Source organism: Hemicordylus capensis, chromosome 10 (assembly GCF_027244095.1).
Source record: "Hemicordylus capensis ecotype Gifberg chromosome 10, rHemCap1.1.pri, whole genome shotgun sequence".
Classification (NCBI taxonomy): Eukaryota; Metazoa; Chordata; class Lepidosauria; order Squamata; family Cordylidae; genus Hemicordylus; species Hemicordylus capensis.
In genome coordinates, this window is record NC_069666.1 from 9808682 (window position 1) to 9825130 (window position 16449).

At 46.0% G+C, this 16449-nt stretch overlaps 2 protein-coding genes across 4 annotated transcripts in view; one reads left to right on the top strand and one right to left on the bottom strand.

Moving 5' to 3' along the window:
- Positions 1-3444, top strand: part of CEMIP (cell migration inducing hyaluronidase 1) — a 165339-nt gene extending 161895 nt beyond the window's left edge. For all 3 annotated transcript variants that reach the window (XM_053272858.1, XM_053272859.1, XM_053272860.1), the window contains exon 29: positions 1114-3444. In XM_053272858.1, coding sequence (XP_053128833.1) covers positions 1114-1241 — 128 coding nt within the window. In that variant the 3' untranslated portion in view covers positions 1242-3444. The remainder of the gene's footprint in view (positions 1-1113) is intronic.
- Positions 3445-6983: 3539 nt separating this feature from the next.
- On the bottom strand, positions 6984-15361 carry MESD (mesoderm development LRP chaperone). The gene is made up of 3 exons (XM_053272868.1): positions 15066-15361; positions 10933-11165; positions 6984-8738 (listed from the first exon to the last, which is right to left on the bottom strand). Exons 1-3 carry the CDS (start codon positions 15297-15299, stop codon positions 8474-8476), a joined length of 732 nt encoding a protein of 243 aa, XP_053128843.1. The 5' UTR covers positions 15300-15361; the 3' UTR covers positions 6984-8473.
- Positions 15362-16449: the final 1088 nt, after the last annotated feature.

Genomic DNA, 16449 nt, shown 5'->3' on the forward strand with positions numbered 1-16449 from the left:
CGGGAGTCAAGTCATATTTCATTTTTTTAAAGTATATTTCCTGCTGTAGCTTCTCTTTCCCCCAAACCATAGAGATGTTCTTGGATAAAAGAAGTGCTATACTATTACATAGGGTGCAAATGGCGTATTTTAATGTTCTTCACTTAACAAAAGACACTCTGTGTATAGAAAACCCATGGGCCAGGCAGAAGGCTAAGCTACAGTATAATCCTATAGGAACATAGGAAGCTGCCTTCTACTGAGTCAGACCTTTGGTCCATCTAGCTCAGTATTGTCTAGCCAGATTGGCAGCAGCTTCTCCAAGGCTGCAGGCAGGAGTCTCTCTCAGCCATATCTGGAGATGCTGCCAGGGAGGGAACTTGGAACCTTCTGCAAGCAAGCAAGCACGTGCTCTTCCCAGAGCAGCTTCATCTCCCACCTGTATGAAGCAGTCTAGTTTTTCCTGGACTATACTATGTGCTGTTTCTGCACACAGTTGTGTTTAAACCAACAGTTCTAAGGTGTGCTCAAATTTGGCTTTCTTCTGTTTGTGCAGCATAGTACTGAGGTCTACATACTATTTCTAGATTCGGGTCACCATTTTTATTATAAGAGCGGTGGCTGCTTTTTTTCTTTTTCTTTCTATTTGCTCAACCGGCAAACATTGAGAGCCTTGGCTACCTTACTGTTCAGCAGCCCATAACTCTAGCCTTATTCACACATTCTATTCAGCACTTGCACAATCTGTGTACACAGGTACAGATATTCACATGTGATGCTGAACACAGGTAGTTATTCACGCACACGAGTGTACAGGCATCTGAAAGCAGGTACAAAATCATGTCTGGATAGGGCTCCTGTCGCTGGGCATATAATTATTGCTTAAATAAGACAAAGGCATTTAGATGCTTAACTTTTATAAATAGAATTTTATGTTCCAAGACAGAATCAGTGGTATAAAGGTGACTTTGTCCTTTTATTCTTTGAGACTAACGTGGCTCGGAGTGGGCACAAATCCTTTTTCCATGTTTAATTCTACTGAGCTTTTAAAAAGTGCCGGAGATTAACATATCACTGTAATTAGAAAGCACAACTAAGCCACAGCTCTCCTCATATGTCTTTGTCGCTTTTCAGATAAAATGGCATTTGTGGGATTCAAGGGCAGCTTCCGGCCGTTCTGGGTAACACTGGCCACCGATGATGAAGCTGTGAAGATCTTCCAAGCACTGCCTGTTCCTGTGGTGAAGAAAATGAAATTGTGAGGAAGTGGCCTGCGTCGTCTTCCTGCTCATCTTCACCAGCAGCAGCACTGGGACAGCACCAAGCCAATGGCTCCCCTAAGAGGATGTATATTTTGTTGATGTACATAAAAGAACCTTGTTGTCAAGGAGGTGAGGGGCCACACCAGACATTCCTTGGGCTGTTTAGGTCCCACTTATGGATTTGCATCTCGGGCACCGCTCCGCTGTCCTCATTCACAACCATGGTTCAGGTATGGAACCACATCGTGGTGTTGGCTTCCCTGAAGCCTGGTGGCCTCCGTGTTCCTGTCGAGCGATGTCTGTCCAAAGGGTGTCTCAGGTAGTGAACCCAAATTCTAAAGGGCACGTACAAAGGGCTATTTCTTCAGCTACAACCTTCAGGTAATCACAAGAGGCCACATTCCACTTTGAATGTCCAAGCAGCTACTCAGGAAAAGGTGCCAGTGCAGAGACTGGTTAAGTCAGTATGAAAGTGTAAGCGAAAGTCAATGGACGGAATTGCTCATTGCCCCATGTCAAAATTTTGTCAGTTGCTGATGTTTCCCCACAACCTTCCTATATTGCGTATTGGGAAATACTTCTTCACATAGCACATAAATGATTTATGGAATTCTCTGCCATGGGATGTGGTGATGGCCACCAGCTTGGATGGTTTTAAGTGGGGCTCGGACAGGTCCATCAATGGCTACGAGACTTGAGGCTACAGACCATCTCTAGGCTCAGAAGTGGGATGCCTCTGAGTAACAGTTGCCCACTGATCGTGGGTGTCCCAGGGGCATCAGGTGGGCCACTGTGGGAAACAGGATGCTGGCCTAGATCGGTGCTTGGGCCTGCTCCAGCAGAGGTGTGTTTATGTGCGTGCTGACCCAGGTGAACAAAACATTTACATTTCATAACTGAGGCACAGTGAGATCCCATCCCTATTTTTCAGCTTATATACCCATGATAAGCAGAACGGCAGTTAACACTGCTGCCCCTGGAAGTTATTTATGTTGCAACAGAAGCCTGGGCATCCTATGGCAGCTCAAAAATTTAACAGATTTATTGTGGCAACAGTTTTACTACGACTACAGCCAATACATACTGCTTTTACACAGTGGTTGACACAGAAAAAATAAAGTAGAGGCAAAGCTTATGGTACAATAAATCTATTAATCGTTAGCAGTTGCTGCTTAATGTCAGCATGGATTCAGGTTTCCCCTGCCCCTCAGATGATGTCATTTCCTATGCAAGTGGTTTGTGAAGACCTAACAACAATCAAGTTATCAAAGTCTGCCCTGTGGGCAAGTGGTAGTTATTAAGCAGTTACTAACAAACATGAAAGGAGGGCTTTACTCTTAAGCCTTGAGATTAACTTCTGGCTGCAACTAAAGCTCAAACGGGATCCACAAAGTAAGATCCTAAGAAAAGAAAATCTATATCAAGGAGACGATCCTGCTCAGTACATCTTCTAGAAGGGTCTCTTGACACTCTTGGAAGCACAACAGAAATCCGAGTACAATATCACTGGAAATGTACATACAGGAGGTCAGCTTGCCACAGTGTGCTTGGTATACCTACTTGGGATAGAAAATCTCACCACTGGTCATTCACCAGGAAAGTTGTAAAAAAGAGGACTTAAGAAGAATGCCAGCAGCTTTCAGAGATATGCACACCTTTTTGTAATTAAGAGTGACTGACTGATGTACAGATGTTTTAATAGTAACTGACCATTCACAATCTGTGAATCATCACTTTTGTAAGGTTGTATTGTAGCAAACTGTTCTCCTTAAGCCTACACGCAACTGTCAGCATCACGTGAGCTTCTGTTTTTGTGCATACGTCGGTTCAGATCTTTTAACCGAAATAGCTGGTCCTTTTTCGGAAGTAGGTGTATAGTGTTTTGTATATTTTCTAAAGTTCCTGATGACAGAGATATATTTTCTATTTATTTATTGCAAAGGCACTAAGGAGATTAAATCTGGAGGGATGAGATGTTACTTGGTTTAGCACGGAGTGAGATGGTAAAGAACTTGGAAATAGGTCTCTACAGATTATCTGCTTTGCACTTGAAAATGCCTAATGGTTGCAGAAGGTGGTATTCTTAGCAGCCTTTTTAAAATGTCGACAAACTCTTGGAATATCACTTCCAAATCTTTTTGTTTACAACTTGATATTTGTTTGAAGTACACCACACTTATTGGAATAAATTTTCAATGCAGTTTTTCAACTTTGTGATTACTTTCTTTTATATAGGGATAAACTGGCAGGAGAGCTTTCAAGCGCCACTCCTAGAGCTGGCCTTGTGGTAGCAAGCATGAGTTTTCCTGTAAACAGAGTCTGCCCTGGTTTGTATTTGGATGGGAGACTACATATGAGGGCTGTAAAGTATTCCCCCTTAGAGGATGGGGCCAGAGCTCAGTAGAAGAGCATCTGCCTGCTTACATGCAGAAGGTCCCAGGTTCTATCCCAGCAGCATCTCTTGGTAGGCCTGTAACCTTGGATAGTCGCTGCCAGCCAGTGTAGACAATACTGAGTTAGATGGATTAATGGTCTGGCTCAGATGGCAGCTTCGAATGCCCCAATCTTCATCTATGTTCCACACGAGACAAGTTGTGGATTTCTCAAGTCAAGATTATTATGCTGAGACAGCTGCTCCAACATGCATAAACCAAACCTATTACATTTTGCCAACATCTTCACCTGGGAAAACCTGTGCACAGGGTTGCATGTGAGTTGCAGCACGAGTGCTCTTTTACCAGCAATTGCCAGTGTGAGCAGCCTACGTTACCTACATCCATGCAGTAGCCCTCAGATAATGAAGCACATTCAGGAGCTCATCATACACCAAGGTATCTGGCTGACTACATGGGTCCAGCATGAAAGGTCTCGTTACAGACTTGGAAAGAGGGATCTATTGGGAGAAGGGATCATTTGTACACAGCAGACCAGAAGCACAGACAAGCCTGAAGCTTGGCCGCATGTGATCTGAAGTCCTTGGAAGCACTGTTCTCTATAACAGTGATTCCCAGACGATGTTGACTACAACTCCCATAATCCCCAGCCAAAGGCCCCTGCAGCTAAGGATGCTGGGAGTTGTAGTCAACAACATCTGGGAATCCCTGTTACAGGGAACACTGCTGGGGAGGGCTCTGCCCTATCCATTGTCATTCTGCCATTGCTCATTTGTACAGGTTAATTCAGTCAAAATGTCAACTGAATTAACCTGCGCCCCTTTGAGGAGCACAGAGGCAGGGCTTCTGAGGGTCTGCAGCCTGGAGACCTAAACAAATCCACATCTGAAAAAACCTGGCAAGCTAGTAAAAAACAACAACCCTGCAAAGTAGCCATCTCGATTACAGAGTGGAGAACACAAAGAAATTTCTGAAAATCCAAACAATTCAGCAACAGAAAAATACAAAACCAAGAAGAGAGGAGTCCTGCAAGTAACTGTTGACATATTTTGCGTTTTACTCAGCTACGCTTTAGTGACTTACCACTGATGCCATTTCAAGGTGAGCATTGCCAAGAAAATCTTCTCTGTTCATGAAAACAGAATCCAGCAAGCGCAAAGCTGCTTCCCTGAAAGTGCAAGGCAGCAAAATAAAAGGGCAAGCAGAAATGTGGGGAGTCCTCCTAACAGGAGAAGGGCTCAAAAGGAGGAGATGGGACAGGAAACAGAACGAATCTGTTGCAACCTGTAATGCAGGAGTTCTCAAAGGAGCGGGGGTGGAGGGGGGGGAATATGCACAGCTTTAAGAGACATCTTTGCAATAAGTTTGGATCTCTTTTTAAACTAGGCTATTTTTAACAGAAATTTACTGCTGAAACTTAGATTAGAGAAAACATTTTTATCCACCTGGACAGCAGCTGTCCTGCAGTGATTTATTTATGCTGGCCCCATTAATTTTTCCTCTCCCCAGAGTTGCACCACCATTTGGAGGAGCTGTCCTCCAAGTCTCACCTGTCATTCAAAGATGCTGCTGGGAAGAACACTCTTACCTTTGTGTCTCAGCGGCAGCACTGAGAGTGGATGTCACTGGCTGAACTCCAGCTACAAAGATAAGAGGAGGATCAGGTTCACCATCAAATTATGGTGTCCTTGAACTGGCTGTACAGTTTAACAATTACTTTCACCCAGCTGAGCAAAAATGCAGCTTCACGCTAATTTGCCCTCTGCTCCTGCTTATGCATTTTTACAGAGCAGCTTATGTTGAAAACAAAAAAAACCCAAAACAATACACTATGAACAATTAAAACAATTTAAGGCAACACTTAAAGAACAGTTAGAACAGGAAAACACATAAAAACAGTCAAAGCCAGACGGACATAAGCAAAAAAAACCCAATCATAAATAAGCTACCCATCAACGAGTCATTGGGATCGCCCAATCCCAAATGGCTTTGAAAGCATATGAAACATATACTGATGTTTCTTGGCAATCTGTGCTGGGAATTTAATGCTATCCAAAGAGAAGCGAGATTGGTTTTGTTTTAAAGCAACTAATGGGGTTTGTACAGTTCTCCAATCTACCTGTTTTAGGATCCCATAAAACTGGAGTTCCCAACCTGGAGACCTGGGACCCCCCCGGATGACCCCAAACTGCAAACCGGAGCTACTTAATTTTTGCTGTCATATGGATCTTTCTCCTTCTCCCTTTGACTGCTTTCTTCCCTTCCCTCTCCATGTTTTCCTTCTGCCTAGGAAAAATCCTAAAACAAAGTAAGAGAGATGTTACTAGTATGATTCACCTCTGGGTGCCAGGGTCCTAACTCAACAGTTAGTTATAAGTTTATTCTGCCACTGACCAGCAAACTAACTCAACAGTGCAAACTAGTATATGGAACCGACTCTGCAAACAAGGGTTTAAAACTGTATGACAGCAAGACGTTTTCAAGTGTGTCAGGCCACAAACCTACAAGCCCTCATAACTGCTGCTGAGCTGCCTACAAATGGTTGCCTTTGTGTTCTTAGAAAGCGAGTGGGGAGAAGGACACCAACTAGCTGGTCAAAGCATTCCTATCTGGTCCCCGGAAGAAAGAGTTCCTCACCACGGGTTACCAGCTTGCAATTTATCACATGTACACTGCAAACACAAAGCAGGGGTGTTGCACAGATAGCACCTCGAGAGTGCCACTTCTTGCCCGTGACAAGTTTTAAGTTCCTCTGAAAAACAAATCACACCTTGCATTTTCCAGCACCAGCTTTTCCTCTCTATTCTTGCAGAGTAGGTAGAACTTAGGAGAGCCCTTTCAAAACAGAAATCTCAAGATCAAGTCAAAAAGGAAAATGGAAACCAAAGAGGATAACTTCAAAATCCAAGGATAAACATTACAGTGATTTATATATCTAAACATAACCAACCTTCGCACATTAAGAGCTCAAGGTAGGAGACAGCTTTTATAAAATGGTATTCATATCATACAGAAGCGCAGAATATATGTAAGATTCATCCTAATTAGAAGCAAGTCATCCTTTCATTTAAGACAAGGGTTCTCAAACTGGATCCCCAGGTGGTGTTGGACTACAACTCCCATCAGTCCCAGCCACAATGGTCTTGGGCTGTTGAGAATCCCGACTTAAGAGTTTGTGAAACTTTGAGAATGTTTTTGTGAAGTCTTGGAAGGAAGAGAAGAAAGAATACTCACCATTTGCAGCTGGCACACAAAAAAACCACCACCAAGTGGCTACTCTGAACTTATCAGAGATATCATCATAAGTCACAAGGGAAAGATTTGACTCTACATTTCAAAAACCAAACCATTCTGGAAAATGTACACATTTATTAACATTCTGGAGGGAGTGTTCATGTTGACAGCAAAATTTCCCTGATTCAATATGTATTTTAGGGGGGGAAACACCATTGTAGCCTCAAATGAGGACATTCCAAATAGCTGAGGCATATTTTGGCACCATAAAATTCAAAACCATAGCTCACGGAACAATCAAATGGCATTATCAATACTGTGGCCACCCATTTCAAAAGGGACTTTAGCAAGCCTTTCTGGTAAACTTCCTACAGGGAATAATCACAGCCGCTAAGCTATGCACTCATACAGATACATTAGAATAGAATAAACCCTCAGTTTATACTCACTGCAACCCTGGAACACCTTCATCCTGCTTCCAAAATGTTTCAGGGCCCCTGCACGCTTCACTGTTCTTCATATGTCTCTTTTACTCTACTTAAATCAAGGGGATTAGGCAAGCGTAACGGGATAACTGAACTGCTCAATTAACAAAGGAAAAAATCTAACAATTCAATGGGGAGTGTGTGAATCCACTCGCTTTGGAGCGGGTAGCACTTAGGCATTCACATTTTAAAGAATTAAAACAGCATCTATACATTCTACTGCTTTTGTCTCTCAAATTGTGCTTCCAGGAATCTGTCCCAGCGTTAGCAGTTCACATGATTGACACCAGGGCAGGAGAAGCCTCCTACCCTCCTCCGGGAGCTGGCTGCATCCCCGTCTGCCAATCGTCTGTCAGTTTAAAATGGGACCAGAGGCAAAGAGCTTGCTCATGAGCTAAGGCCCAGGGGCTGGGCAGGAGGGTTTCCCTGCCTACCTCTTTCTGAAGCTAGGGATGGAATCTGGGCAGGGCGTGCCTGCCTTACCTGGCTGGGGCTTAGCTCACGATCAAGCTCGCTACTTCTGACTTGGGTTTTAACTGACAGATGATCGGCCAACGGGAGCAAGCGCAGCTCCCAAATCAGCACACTAATGTCCATAGTGTGAACTGCCCTAGTAACATTTGAGAGCTCTTAAGGTGTGTTACTTATTCAGCAAATGGACATACTGGGAAGAGAGCCAAGATTGACCACTCCTGCCCTGGAATAGATTCCATTTCTCTTCTGTCAACTGTGAACCATTTATATTGCTGATTGGCTCCTCCATAACAGACAGTAACAATACTCCCAATGGAAAAGGCTCTCCGGGCTCCCTCATCCGCTGAGCAAAGTTCATAATACTAAGGTTTATTTAATACCAAAGTTAAACAGGTGCCTGTTTTAGGCTTAAAAACCAGCTGGATGAAAAGTAAACAAGCCACAACTTTAACAAAGGCAATCTGTGGATATTAACCATTAACTTTGCCGTTACTACATAAAACTCTCTCATTAATAAGTAAACTGGCCCCTTGATCATCGCAACTTTCAGCCCCAAAGGCCGCCTCATTCTCCCTTCTTCCTAAATGCTCTCCCACCACCCCTGGCCGACCCTTCATTGACAGTGTTCAGTCCAATTAGCTTCTCATCATAGATCTTCTTTCGGTTTGGCCGCACGGTTGTCCTCTTTGCGTTGTCCAGATTTCTTGTCTGTGTCTTTTTTCTTTTGGGGTTTTTCTGGCTTGGTTCTGTTTTTAACTTTGTCACTTCCCTTGGCTCCTTTGCCAGGGTATACCTGACCCTCCAAAGTGACATCTGCGCACCTCTCTTGATTTACCAGGAAATCTTTGATCTCCCACGCGTAGCCTCCATCTCGCAGCATAAAGATGGCACGATTTGAACCGACAATAAACCTAGATGTTAAAAGGGCAGTCAGTGAGTGCCAGACCTCTGAAGCATAAAAACTTGACAGGTGTGGTGCAGAGCTGGGAGAGATAACCCAAAGCATTCAGTGGCACATCGGCATTTTAAAGAAGGAGGTGTGCTGGCTTCAGAACTCACTGCAGCATGAAGAACAGTTTCTCTTCGACAGGCTTTATTACTCACTTCGGAAAATACGACCACAGCAGTTTACTGCCTTGCGAAAATTCAGTCTGCTATATCCAAGTTATTTTAAAACACAGAGAGAAAAATGGAAAGACACAGGCTCTTTTTTGCCTGAGGAGACGGGTTGTGACTATGGCAACACTCAATGTATTTTAAGAACCACACAGAAGAGCAAAGCGATCGGGCTGATAAATGCTGGAGTATTATTTGACAGCATACGATTCAACATTAAAAATCAGATTCTAGTGAAATGGTTATCCAGCCCTTATATGATCAAGCGATAATATTAAAATTGACATATTAACATATCTCCAAACTGCATGGGAGCAGTCCTGTATTACGCTCTTGAGAAATTTTCTTTGGATCTAGGAGTCAGCCCAAAAGTTTAGAAGCCAGCCAATGGCAAAATTACCACTTAGCGATGGACATTGCGGTGTGTGTGTGTGTGTGTGTGTGTGTGTGAAGGTAAATGGGCTTCTCTTTATTCCTTTTATAAGTAACATTCTTAGAACAGTCCCAGGGCTGCCTGGGACAAATAAAGATTGTATTAAACAACCCTGCCTCTGAATATCCTAGCCTAGGGGCCAAGTTAAGTTCCTAGGTGCCACGGCTCCCTGCAGCCTGGGATTTGACAAGTCCTCCTCTGATATGTTGAAGCAGTTCCAGGCCAAACTTGACTAAGTGACCAGAATTCAACTATGGGCATGCACAACAGCCGGCCCAACAGCCTTATTTCCGCATACTAAATCTGTGAAGTGCATAGATCCAGCTCAGAAGAGGTTTCTGGATGAGTGGACACCAACATGGCAAAAACCCCTCTTCTGTTGCCTACAAAATCTGTGCAGCTGCATAGAATCTAATCAAGATGGAGTAGTGGGGGAAGCAGCAAATACTTACCCCACAGGTATACAGAGACTGCTATACAAACACCAACAATACAAGGTTTGACACATCGCAGGTGCCAGGGAGCCTTGGCATCTAGAAATTTAACCATGGCACCTGGACTAGGATATTCAGAGGCAGAGTTGTTTCATACAACCTTTCTTTGTCCCAAGCACCACCTGTCTCTGTTCTATTGCTTGTAAAAGGAATCAAGAGGGGCCCATTTACCATCCTTCTCTGCAGTGCCCATCCCTGGTAATTTTGTCAAGTGTCCACGGTTTGGCTCCTAAATTCTTGCGCAGGCTCCTAGAGCCAAAGAAAGTTTGTCAAGGCCAGCAGCAAGAAATTGCTGGTGGCATCCAGTTGAAGATTGCTGACATGGCTGCAGGATAGAAAGAGCAACAGGCCCCTGGTTTCAAAGCCCCCTGCACAACAACCCATCTTCCGCCTGGAACTTATTCTCAGGTAAGTGCACATAGGGCTGTGGCCACAGGGCATGTGGGATGCACCTCTTCTGGTTTCATGCTTGAAATGGAGCACATGCAACCTAGTTACTGGACCTGGCTGAGAAAATGGTATCTTCTAAACGAGTGACTCTTACATTTAGCAGGGGGAGAGCACCTGGCCCTATCCAACCCCAGCACAGCATCCCTTCAGTGGTAGTTGCTAGTGTCTATCTTGTGTTTCTTTTTAGACTGTGTTTGGGGACAGGGGACCATTTTGTTTTTTCTTCTATGTAATCTGCTTTGAGAACTTCTGCTGAAAAGCAGAATATACATATTTGTAGTTGTGGTAGAAACAGAAGTGGCTAGTGAGTGCCGCTTGGCGGGCGGAGGGCAGTGAAGGTGGGAAAATATCACTTTAAATGGTGGCAGCTTAGCTGGTTCTCAGCATGCTCTGTGGGGTGGAGGCACATTCTGGAGGGAGGATGCCCCACCCCTGCTGCTCAATATGTCCCCATTCTCACCACACCCTACCCCTCAGCAGAACTCACTGGCCACTACTGAGTAGAAGCCTGTGACTCCACCTGAAGTCCGACATTTCTAAGCAGCTGGTCTATATTCAATGCAGGTGAAACCAGGCAATGGGCCCAGCCCAACGCCAGAAAGAACTGCCTACCTTTGAACATCATAGTTGGCATTGAAAAGACTCCCCTGCCACAGATTTGTAATGGTCTCCGTCTCTTTCTCAGTGGGCTCTCCCGACACCGTGACAAACATCATCAGCGTCTTCCCTTTCTTAGTCATTTTCAAAATACTCTCTGGCTTGCCTGGGTCAATCTTCGAAAAGTCTACTGGTGCCGATGGACGCTTGTGCTCTGGAAGGTCCCCTTCTTCTATATCGTCATCTTTCTGTGGTGGACAATAGGAACACAAGAACCCTTCAGAACGCTTTGAAATGAGACAGCAGCTTTAGCAAGCAAAATGTATTTCTTCATTTTAAAAACTGGCCTTGGAAGAGAGTATACACTGCTTGCTCACGACTTGTGTTTTGGGCAGTATACAAATATGGCAAATAAATAAAGCATGGGTATAATGACTTTTCCTTTGTCCCAAAATTGGGGTGTGGGGTGTGAGCCTCAGCCAGCTTCCTATGTACCTCTGTAAACCTCTTCAAAACATATCTTTTCTGCAATGCCTATAACTAAGTTCAATCATATGTGACTGAAATAATCACATAGACCTTCTGTTTACACCTGCTTTGATTCCCGTCTCCCTTCCTCTGTTGTCTCTCTTCAGTCAATAATGCAAGCCCTTTGGGGCAGGGACTTGTAATCATAACTATATGCATGGGTGGCACTAACTCCTCCTCTTTAGGTACAATCCCAGAGATAGCAAACTGAGTGTGCAATGAATGTCTCAAGTTTCCCAGGAATCTAAAGTTATTTTACTATTCACTATCCCATTTCTCTTCTGTGAGCCTTAAAAGATCAGTTAGAACGTCTAATGTGTTTTTCAGATGGAGTGCTGTTCTATTCACTTTATACGGCTGAATACTACAACACAAGAGTTTCAGAAACAGAAATCTGATTTTCAGGTTTGCACCCAGTAAAACCCAATGGCTGCCACATACTTAGGTGTCAGACACCCACAACCTGTGTTCCCTGTAATGGGATTCCCTGATACTGCTGACTACAACTCCCATAATCCCCAGCTAAAGGCCACTGCAGCCGAGGATGCCAGGAGTTGTAGTCAACATCTTGGAATTCCTGTCACAGGGAATCCTGAAACCTACAAGCCAACTGAGCATTACTTTAAGTCATTTGGTTATGATTTACAGAATTATTACAAAGCACAAGGACAGGTCCCAAGGGACTTACAGACTAAAATTCAAAGGAGCAGAGGCAGCACAGGAAGGGGTAGAAATGGAGGCAGGGGTGAACAAGAGAAGAACATGCATTTTAGGAGGACTAGCGGGGTTGTGGCTGTTTCTTTTTTGACCCAAGCTCAGGAGCGGACCGAATAAGGGGTGGAGACTTCCTTGCCTCTGCACCCCAAAATAAGCCCAAGGAAAGGCTTGTAAACCTCTGTTCCTTATTGAAGCTGCTCATGCATCTGTGTGGGATAACCTCCTAAAGGGTAGCTGTAATACAGCAAACACAAGAGTTCTGCGGCACTTAAAGGCCATGTTCATCATTGCATGCACTGTTCCAAGGCGTGCATGTGCGCTCACACATTTTTTGATGTCTGCTCAGTTAATTTTAGATCCCGCCCAGGTGGAATCAGGAAGGCCCAACTCTGAATATGTGTGCACACACACTGCCTTGATACTACCACCCAGAACAAAACCCTCTAATTTTTTCCATCTGTGTGCGGACTGAGAACACTGATTGCATGGCTCACGGGGACCCCACTGGCAGCCCAACTTGCCCTTCCCCCCTCTCACCCCCTCCCTGCCGACTGGGCACGTGCCCTCCCCTGCACCTGCTGCCACGTCTTCTGAATGGCGGCAGCCCACAGGAGTGGTGTGGCGGCGAAGATCGGAAGGTGCCTGGTACCTTCAGCACACACACACCCCTTCCCCCACTCACTGCTGGGATGCCACTGGCCCAAGCACAGGCCCACAGCTAAAAGTGGGGTGGAGCATGCGTGTGCTGGCACCAAATAATCAGTACAGACCGCTACCGCATGAGCTAAAAAAAAAAAAAAAAGATTACTATACCCTAAGTTTTTTCAGGCTATATTCCAATTGAGAATACTACTTGATGCATCAGAGGAAGTAGATGCCAGTCCACAAAAGCTTATGCTGCAGTAAAATTGTTAAATCTATGTATTTTTCACATTTTTTTCTCATCTCCACAGACATTAACCATTGTAGAAACTGGTGAGGGAAGAGAGACAAACAGAAGGAACAGTGTCAAGTAAGAGTAGAGAGTGTAGGACACTCCCCAATCAAGGGCAGAGACAACCAAATTAGCACAATATGCAGCGCTCTAGATGTTGCTGAACTACAATTCCCATCACCCCCAGCTACAATAAATTGTGGTGATTGGAATTGGGGGTGATTGGAGTTGTAGTTCAACATCTGGAGAGCTGCATGTTGCCTATCTCTGCTATATAGCCTGTGCTGATAAAATATGGCCCCTGTCTTTACATATCAGTTTGTTAATCTCTGAAGGTGCTGCCAGATTTTTCCAAGTGGTGTCTTGCAAGGAACTGGGAACCAACTTCAGCCTCATCCTTCAGGGCCTTGCATTATCTGGAACCTGTAGCTGTGCTACTAGGCCCTGCTAACTGGGCACAGAGGTATGTTTTTAGGTGGCCTCCCCTTGTATTTAACAGGGAGAAAGCAATTGTCCCTGTCTAACCCCAGAACATCTCTACCAATAGCTGTTGCTGGTGTCTCTTGTGTTTTCTTTTAGATTAGGAGCCCTTTTGGAACAAGGAGCCATCTTCTCAATCCTTTTTGCTACACAAACCGCTTTGAAACAGTTGCTGTTAAAAAGCAGAATATAAACCCCTGCTAACTTGGCAAAGAGGCACTTTTTAACATGGCGATTCTCTTTTATTTAGCAGGGGGCGGGTAGCTGGCCCTATCCACCTCAGCACAGTACCTCCAGTGACTGTTGTTGGCAACTATCTTATGTTTCTTTTTAGATTGTGAGCCCTTTGGGGACAGGGATCCATCTTATTTGTTTGTTATTTCTCTGTGTAAACCGCTCTGAGCCATTTTTGGAAGGGCAGTATAGAAACTGACAGACTGACTGACTGACTGAATAAATAAATAAATAAATAAATGTGTATCCCTGCTAACTGGGCAAAAAGGTGCATTTAATGTCTCATGGTAGAGGGAACATAACTGTCCCTACTCATGATACCTCTTAGGTTGCAAGTCCCTTTGGGACAGGGAACAATCTGCAGACACTCTTGAGAGCATGGTGTGGGATCCCATCTGCTAACTGGGCACAGAGGCCATTAGTGTTTAAGGTGGCTTTCTGATGTTTATCAAGGGGAGAGCAACTGTTCCTATTCAGTCTCTCTCTTCCAGTCGCTATTGCTGGCATCTTCCTTGAGCCGCACTGGGGCAGGGAACTACTTTCTCATTCATTCTGCTATATAAAAACGCTTAGATAACTTCTCACTACTACTACACTGCTTTTCAGCAGAAGTCCTCAAAGCAGATCACACAGAAAAATAAAGTAAATATATACAATGGATCCCTGTCCCCAAAGGACTCACAATCTAAAAAGAAACATAAGATAGCCACTAGCAACAGTCGCCAGAGGGATGCTGTGCTGGGGCTAGCAAGGGCCAGTTGCTCTCCCCCTGCTAAACAGAAGAAAACCACCACTTTAAAAGGCACCTCTTTACTCAGTCAGCAGGGGATTTCTTTGTTTGGGAAGCTGGCTACAAACACGTTTTTATAACTACTACTCTGCACTGGCAAAGGGAAGCACACTCTACACATCATGCTCAGAGGCCTATTTCTCTCCTGACTTGGATTGTCCTTTTCATAGGAACATCGGAAGCTGCCATATACCGAGTCAGGCCCTGGGTCCATCTAACTCAGTATTGCCTGCACAGGCTGGCAGCAGCTTCTCCAAGGGTTGCAGGCAAGAGTCTCTCTCTCTCTCTCTCAGCCCTGTCTTGGAATTGCTGCCAGGGAGAAGAAACTTGGAACCTTCTGCTCTTCCCGTGACCAGCGGTCATGGAGATGGGCCTTCGGGGGCGGGGAGGGAGCTGGACGGAGAGAGAAGAGGAAGGAGGCTGCACTGGTCGGGCGGGAGAAGAAGCCCCGCTTTCCCCCTCTACCTCCCACTGCTCCAGCAGCCGCGCCATGTCGGCGTCGTTGTAGTCCCGAATGTCCTTTTTCTTCTTGGCCGGCTTCGGCTCCTCAGCCCCGAGGGCGGCCGCGAGCGCGCACAGCAGCACCAAGAGCCAACACAGCCAGCGGCTCCTCCAACCGCACCGGGCGCCCGCCATCTTGTCCGGGCAGCGGACCGGAAAGAGGACCCTCCTCGGCGCGGCGGGGCCGCCGTACAACATGCGCGCAGGCGCGGAGCGCGCTAGGCGGGGAGAAAAAAATTACAGGAAACCGGGGAAGGAGGGCGCGGTAACCAGAGATTTCAATCTTCTCAAACAGGAGAAGGAAGCTTGGGACGGACCCGCCAGTCCTCATAGGCCCAGTCCATGCTCGCAGCAGAAGGGGAGGGCTTAGCTGTTAGAACGGACTGTACCACTTCAGACTGGGGGGGGGCGCATTTGAGAGAGGGAGAGCTCCCTGCTGCAACTAAGACCTCACCATTGGTGGCAATTATAGCCCGCTGCAGGGAACTCCCCACATTACTCTTTCCCGCTTCAGGGGTCAGGGCCGGATTCTGACATGCTGGGACCCTCAGCTCTGTCAAGCTTAAGAGGCCCCTCCCATGGCATTACCAAAATAACAACCACCACCACCAGAATGATAAGAAGAAATAATAACGCTTTATTTGTATTTGGCAAAAATGCAGTGAAACGCTAATAAGCTAACAATATCTTGCGACAAGCCTATTTGCATTAGAAAGGCCTTGGAATGAAGCTGCATTGTGCAAAGCTTGGAATTTAGTTTGGCGTTTCGTTTTGTTTCTTGCATTCCGAGCTGCAGCTTCCTTAGCTTGTCCCTAAATCCGGCACGGTCAGGGGGGCAGGGACAGTGCCAGTGCCGTCGCCTCCTCTTTCCCGGGAGGAGCCCTCAGCCAGCAGCTGGTGTGGAGCAGCAGCATCGCGCCGCGGGGAGGGCAGGATTTAAACAGAAGGGCGGTCACACCCCGCCCCAAAGCCTGCGACAGGCTTACAGCGAGGTTACAGTGGAGGCAGGCAAAGGGGGAGGAAGGAGGGAGCGCAGGAGGCGTGGGGGGGGGGGAGGAAGGAAGAAAGAGCCAGGCGCCCGCCCCTCCCAACCATGCAGCAGCCTGGCTGGACAGCCGGCAGAGCCGCCGCCGCCGCCTAAGAGTTTGGCTGTTATTCTTTAATTAAAAAAAAGGGGGGGGGGAGCCTGGGGAAGTGGCAAGAAGGGATCCTTGGCGAAGGCGCGAGGGGAGGAAAAAGGGCAGGGAGGAACCCGGAGCAGCCGCCGCCGCCGCGAGCGCCTTGCCTTCCTCTCCGCCCCACTGAAGTTGGTGAGCCAGCCTGCGAAGAAGCGGGGGGAGAAAGCCCG

What these genes read in the sequence shown, in the direction of transcription:
- MESD (XM_053272868.1), bottom strand. Translation starts at nt 15,299, where the DNA reads ATGTTGTACGGCGGCCCCGCCGCGCCGAGGAGGGTCCTCTTTCCGGTC. An exon ending in GGCTGCTGGAGCAGTGGGAG is followed by an intron (nt 11,166 to 15,065) that starts GTAGAGGGGGAA and finishes TGTCCACCACAG; the next exon opens with AAAGATGACGATATAGAAGA. An exon ending in GCCAACTATGATGTTCAAAG is followed by an intron (nt 8,739 to 10,932) that starts GTAGGCAGTTCT and finishes TTTAACATCTAG; the next exon opens with GTTTATTGTCGGTTCAAATC.